This window comes from Pleurodeles waltl, chromosome 7 (genome assembly GCF_031143425.1).
Source record: "Pleurodeles waltl isolate 20211129_DDA chromosome 7, aPleWal1.hap1.20221129, whole genome shotgun sequence".
Lineage (NCBI taxonomy): Eukaryota > Metazoa > Chordata > Amphibia > Caudata > Salamandridae > Pleurodeles > Pleurodeles waltl.
This window is the reverse complement of record NC_090446.1, coordinates 966,339,257-966,345,538: the sequence shown is the minus strand read 5'-3', so window position 1 is coordinate 966,345,538 and position 6,282 is coordinate 966,339,257. Positions and strand designations below refer to the sequence as shown.

Sequence of the window (6,282 nt, the reverse complement as noted above, 5' to 3'; positions counted from 1 at the left end):
TTATGTAGGAGAAGGTGTTTAAGAGCAATGTGGCATTTGTGTGCATTTAAGGGACAAGCTTTATACATCACAATGGCAAGTGTGAGACCAAAAGATCAAACAAAACACCTGCACTTTATAAGGAGCCTGGTTCAGCTGCAGGATTAAGAAATTATCACAACTGTTTGAATGATAAACACTACTTCTGTGAAAGCACACAGGTTTTGACTTCTTTACTTCTCTAAATTTGGCGGGTGGAGGTCTCCTGGGACAGTGAAGATAAAGACCTCCACCAATACACTTTATCTACCAAACTCTAAATCAGGCCCTAAGATTTTTTGCTTTTAGCGAGGTTGGCAGCTGGAAGTAGATCTGCCTCATAACTGCAACTGTTCTATTCTGGCAGATGCTGGAGCAGAGGGATAACAATTAACAGAGTGAACATTTATGTCTCAGTGACTCAGTTTCCATATGCCCACAGCCAGATAATGTCTTTGCACAGTAAGTTTATTGATACAATAGGCAATCATTTTCCTGTGCATTTTATTACAGATTTCTATTATTTGTAACCAGAACTGTGTTTAAAATTAAAGATGACAAGACTTTTGCATCGAAAGTTTCCTGGGCCTCTTCTCCATGGAGCATCTCTCAGCATCTCCCAGCCCACGTTGTCTGCACATTGCCTACTGAGTTCTCTCAGTGTCCTGTGGGGTCCCAAGCCTGGCTTCCAGAGCCAGGCTCACCTTCCGCAGGGCTCCCTGGAACTGTGGATACTCCTGCTGGATTTGGTGCACAATGGTGCTGATATTATGCATCCGGCTCTCCTGCTTCTGCTGCTCGCAGTCCAGGCCTTGCTCGCTGCGGCACAGAGGCGTGTATTTACCTTCCTTCACCGCCTGCAGGTGCTTCTGGCGGGTCTGGTGCGCGATTATCTCCAAGAGGTTCTGATGGGAGATGGACAAAGGGAAGCAGTTACCGGGCAACTCATCAAAAACAGCAAAAAAACAGAGACCCAAGCTGGAGCATCTTTTAACATGATCTATTCTAATTTTGTCAGGAAAAAGACCTAAATGTTGCATTAAGTCACATAACCAAGTTACAGTTTAAATAGGGCAGGTATCTAATTGAGGTGCGAAAGAGGAAAATAATAGGCAGAGCAACCATGAACCTAATTCTTTATTTACATACACATACACACAAACATCTTTTTAGGCAAACAGAATGGCTGCGCTTTTTTGGGCAAATTCTAAAGTTCTGGTCAAAGGGGAGGCTAGAGAAAAGCGATTACACATTCAATCTCACACAAAGGCAGATGTACAATACAGTACACCTGTAGTTTTAGCACTAATACATTAGATATGCCTTCGAACACTCTCTTCCGTGATCACCTCAATGCTGTGGGTCACGAACGAGCGGGTCACCTGACACCCACTTGTGTACCCAGATCACTACTGTGCACGGTGCAGTATGGCATATGGCCTGCTCATAATGTGAGCTGCGGAGGAGCACGTCACCTTGCACCCACTCCTGTTCCACTGTGAACGGAGAGTAGGAAAGGGCGCTTCCTGCTCAGTTTATGCTTCAGCCCCCATACCTTGGGATAAGGTGTGAGCGGCTAGGAGGCAAAGGACGGGACTTACCTCGCCGAAAGTCAGGGAAGGACGCACATTGCCCCCATCCGCGGCCAAAGTGAGGGGGGTGAAAGTAGGAGTTTCCCCCATAATTTGTCAGTGAAGGGTGAGGAATGAGGTTACTGTTTCCCCGCACTTCACCATTTGCCAAAACAAGTGGGTTGGGGGGCACATTAAGCGGCTCAAAGCTGCCCTGATATAACGCTACATTGTTCTTCCACACTTGGGCAAAGCAAGAGGGTATAGGAAGCATTCTTTTCAGCCCTTATGCAAGTTGAGTAAAGTAGCAGATAACTACCCCTGCCCTTGGGCCTCGCTGGGGACGCCATGCCAAAGGACTGGAAGGCGATGGCCTTTCAGGTTTTTTTTTCTCACTGGCCTGTCACAGGAGCCTGGGAAGAAATATTTGTCAGTGGTGGGATTACACCCCCTACCCACTTATGAGTAATGCAGATTTGGGTGCCATGTTCTTTGCAGCTTTTTCATTAGGGGCGAGTGCAAATCGCTGTGCCCCTCTTCTAATCACTCTTTAGCAGGATTTTAATCACCCCCCTGTCATGTCAGTCACTTACATTGGTTTGTGGGCCTGCCTTTTAAAATCCGCTTGTTTTCATTCGTTAAAGGCATGCACACGTCTTGCCTTTTTCGGTGTTAAGCCCTCCTCGAGCACCGGTAAACTACTGGAAACATACAAGGCTGAATGTTTTCCGTAAGGTTTCTGGACTACTTTTTCTCTTTATTTCGCTCCGCGATCGCACTGTTTTTTTACACAGGGCGATCGCACTTGTTTTTTTCTTTTCATTTAATGTGTCAAGAAAACTCAGGTTAGGAGTTTACAATGCTAATAGCTCTAACTCGACGTAATGTGAGATCCGTTGCATTGCAAAGGCTTGTTTTTCTTTTGTGTTCAATTGTTTACTGTTAATATGTGCAAACTACGGGAGGGAAACAATTCTGAGTGTTCAGTGCACGTGTAGAAAGGAGTGTGCACGCACACTTGTGTTCTGTACTTTGCACACACACGGTCCAATTTTTTTCTCCAATATATTCATTTCCAGTCATGCAGACTGGATACTCATGTTTTGCATTATGTCTCAAAACCGCTTTACAGATTTTCACCAATTCCAGAAAAGGCACTCAATGAATGGAAGGCCACTGTGTCCATTCAAAGGCGTTGGATTTACAGACGCAGCAACAATTCTTGTGGGAAATTTTACTGTAAAAGTGGAGGGACGCATCCCCTCCCTCTATTAAACCTTTTCAGTCTTTTGACCGACCTGCGGGAAATATGGCATGCTATTAGCTATTCCCCTAAAATGTATTTTCCCCTAGCACTGGCAGTGATTGGTCGAAGGCAGAACTAAGTTAGTACGTATCCAAAAACAGATTTCCTATGGACTAAGGTGTCAATCTTATCTGAGAGACGCCATTGCACCTGTGAAATATATATTACAATGTAGTTATATCACAGTTGTCAGTGTGGAGCCACTTTCTATTTCTTAATAACTTTATAGCGTTTTGACAAATCTGCAGGAAAACCTGTTCAATAGGAAAATCTGATTTGGGTTTATCACACCAAATCGAGAAATTTTGTCCAAGAGGGTTTGAGGGGGCAGGGGAGTGGGCGCAAGAGGTGTTCCCCATTTCAACTCCAATAGGATTCTATGCTTTCCACTTAGTCGCGGCTCGCAGAGCTAATAAGGGGTGAAGCGGGTGCAGCACGTGGGGAGGGGGGGTACATTTAATTATTTTTTCAAATTAAAAAACTTACCTTCTCCACCGCAGCGCCGCTCCACTTGCTCCCGCCGCAGGTGCAGGCACAGGCTCCCAGCCTGCCCTGAGGCCAATCCTGATGGTGCTCAGAGCAGCATCAGGATTGGCTGGGAGCGCCCAGCCAGGGCGCTCCCAGGCAGACTGGGAGACTGTGTAAGCTCTAGCCAGCCTAGCAACACAGTTCTCTCCAGCCCAGCCAAACACACATGCGCTCTGAGGGGAAGTGTTGTCCACTCTCCCTCAATGCTAGTCCCTTCCATGGCCCGCCCCTTTCAGTTTATTATCCTTTCATTCTGAAAGGTTTGCAGCTTCTGCTGCTGGTGGGAGGGGGTGACGTTCCTCCGCCCTAACGGAGGAGCCGCCCCTGCCTCCACTAGAGAAAATATGGGTGAACTGACTTACCGAAACTTGGTATGAAAGTAGATCCAAGTAAGTTACTCAAGGAAGCGCTTTTGCTTGATTTGGTGTAAGTTTGTTTATTAATATTTCAGAAAATCGAGTAACAAAAATGTGTAAATGTGTTGTGTGGGCTTTGAAAGGTTTAAATGTTAGTGATATCTGGGCACGAGCCTGTACATGGTCTTCAAATTTGGGTTTGAGGACAGTTTGCAAACCCAAATTTAAACGGTTCTCACATTTGAATGGGCAAGAGAGATTTCAGGTCCTCGAACTGTAAGCTGGGTTTGTGTATCTGAGTGCTCTGCTTGGCAGAGAACAAGAGAAAATTCCCAGCATTCTGAAAGAAATGATGAAAGGCCACATAAGTGTGCAGAATGAGCACAGTATATCTCTACCAATAAGAACACCTAAATGAACAAGTTACCTACCTTTGGTAAAGCACTTTCTGGCAGAGATGAAAAGCGTAGCCTTGGAAACTCCAACACGTAATACCGCTGACATTGCACGTTCTCTGCGGAGGTGAACAGATCTAACTAAGGCTCTCCAGACTGCTGAAATAGTCCTTGTGCCACCTCTGGATGGAGATATCATTTGTGATCCGCTAGGCACCGAAGGCTGAGTTTGCCCGCCCTGGTGTTCAGAGAACCTGCCAGATACTGAACCACCAGAGTTATGCCCTGTTGTTACAGCCATGTCCAGAGACGCAAAGCCTCCTGAAAAAAGAGTCCACGACCCTACACCGCCCTGCATGTTGCAGTAACACATTGCAGTGGTGTTGCCCGTGAGCACCTACACTATCTTCCCTTTCACAATAGGAACAAATGCTTTCAATACCAGTTGGATCGCTCGGAGCGCCAGAAAGTTGATATGGAGTCAGGATTCCGCCAGAGACCTCTGATCTCCACCTCTCCCAGATGGCCCCCCTATCCCAAAAGTGACGCATCTGTCACTATTGTGAGATCTGGCTGGGGAAGGGAGAGGAGTGTGCCTCTGACACAATGGCAGTTCACTAACCACCACTGCAGGTATTTTGCAGTTCCCTCCGAGATCTGAACCGTGTCAGTAAGATTTCCTTGATGCTGCCCACTGGAAATTTAGGTCCCACTGCAGAGCCATCATATGCCATTTGGCATGCTTGACTAACAGGATGCAGGAGCCTCAGAGTCTGTCTCACCGAAATCCAGGATAGAGGCAAAAACATCAGTATCATAACCTGAAAATCCTGGATTAGTTGCTCAAGGGGATAAGCCCTAAAGTGCACTGTGTCCAGAACGGCTCCAATGAAAAGGAATGCAGGAGGTTCTCTGTCGTCTGAAGGTGGTTGATGAGAGCCTGAGGTGTAGGAGCCTTCAAAAGCCAGTGGTCAAGGTAGGGGAAGACTGCAATCCCTAACCTGCGCAGATGAGCTGCTACCACTGCCATCACCTTGGTGAACACCCGAGGGGCACTGGTGAGACTGAAGGGGAGCACGGTAAACTTAAAGTGCTCGTGGCCCACCTTGAACCGCAATTAGCACCTATGGGCGGGCAGGATGGGTGTGTGAAAATACGCATCCTTCAAGTCCAATGCTACCATCCAGTCTCCTTGGTCTAGGGCAGACAAGACCTGAGCAAGAGTAAGCATCTTGAATTTCTTCTTTTTTTAGGAAGAGATTGACGTCCCTTAATCCAAGATAGGGCGAAGACCCTTGTTCTTTTTTTAAATCAGAAGTAGCAGGAATAACAACCATTGCCTACTTCTGACATCGGGACCCTTTCTATGGCTCCCTTGTCCAAGAGAACCGTAACTTCCTCGCAGAGTCGTTCTTTTAATGGAGGCAAAGAGGGAGGGAAAGACTAGATGGGGAGGGAACAGCCCTTCTGTATAATCTGCAAGACCCATTTGACCCTCTGGGTCTGAAGGTACCACAACCTCGTCCTCGCAATAGAGTCGGAGATGATGGAGGACAGTGGCTGACCTGTGGGTGGCGTGGTACCACACCCCTTCCGAAGCCTCATAAGAGGCAAAAGGCAGACTGCTGGTGAGCAGGCGCTGAGAGGACCAAGGATCTGGCCGTAACTCGAAAGTCCTTGAACCGCTCAAGTGCTGAGTCTGCCTTTTTTCCAAAAAGGCGTGAGCCATCAAAGGGCATGTCCGTCAGGTTTGCCTGGACATCCCCCGAAAAGCCAGACGTACGAAGCCAGGAATGGCATCGAAGGGTCACTGTCGATGAAATTGCCCTGCCCAATGAGTTGGTCGAGTCCAAACCACACCGAATCGTAAACTTGGCTGCATCGCTCCCATATTTGACAGTTTGAGTGAGTGTCCCTTGTATGCCCTCCGGGACCTGGGGCAGCACCTGTGCCACCGTATCACATAAAGTATGGGAAAAACGGACCAGTAGGCATGAGGTGTTTACGGAACTCAATGCTAGGCTACAGGAAGAAAACATCTTCTTTTCCAAGTTGGTCCAGCCTCTTGGATTCCCTATCCAGGGGAGCAGAAGCAAAGGCGCCATGGG

The 6,282-nt window shown here is 47.3% G+C and overlaps 1 protein-coding gene across 1 annotated transcript in view; it reads right to left on the bottom strand.

Moving 5' to 3' along the window:
- Positions 1 to 468: 468 nt before the first annotated feature.
- Positions 469 to 6,282, bottom strand: part of CCDC40 (coiled-coil domain 40 molecular ruler complex subunit) — a 447,448-nt gene continuing 441,634 nt past the window's right edge. The window contains exon 21 of the mRNA XM_069199714.1: positions 469 to 923. Coding sequence (XP_069055815.1) covers positions 663 to 923 — 261 coding nt within the window. The 3' untranslated portion in view covers positions 469 to 662. The remainder of the gene's footprint in view (positions 924 to 6,282) is intronic.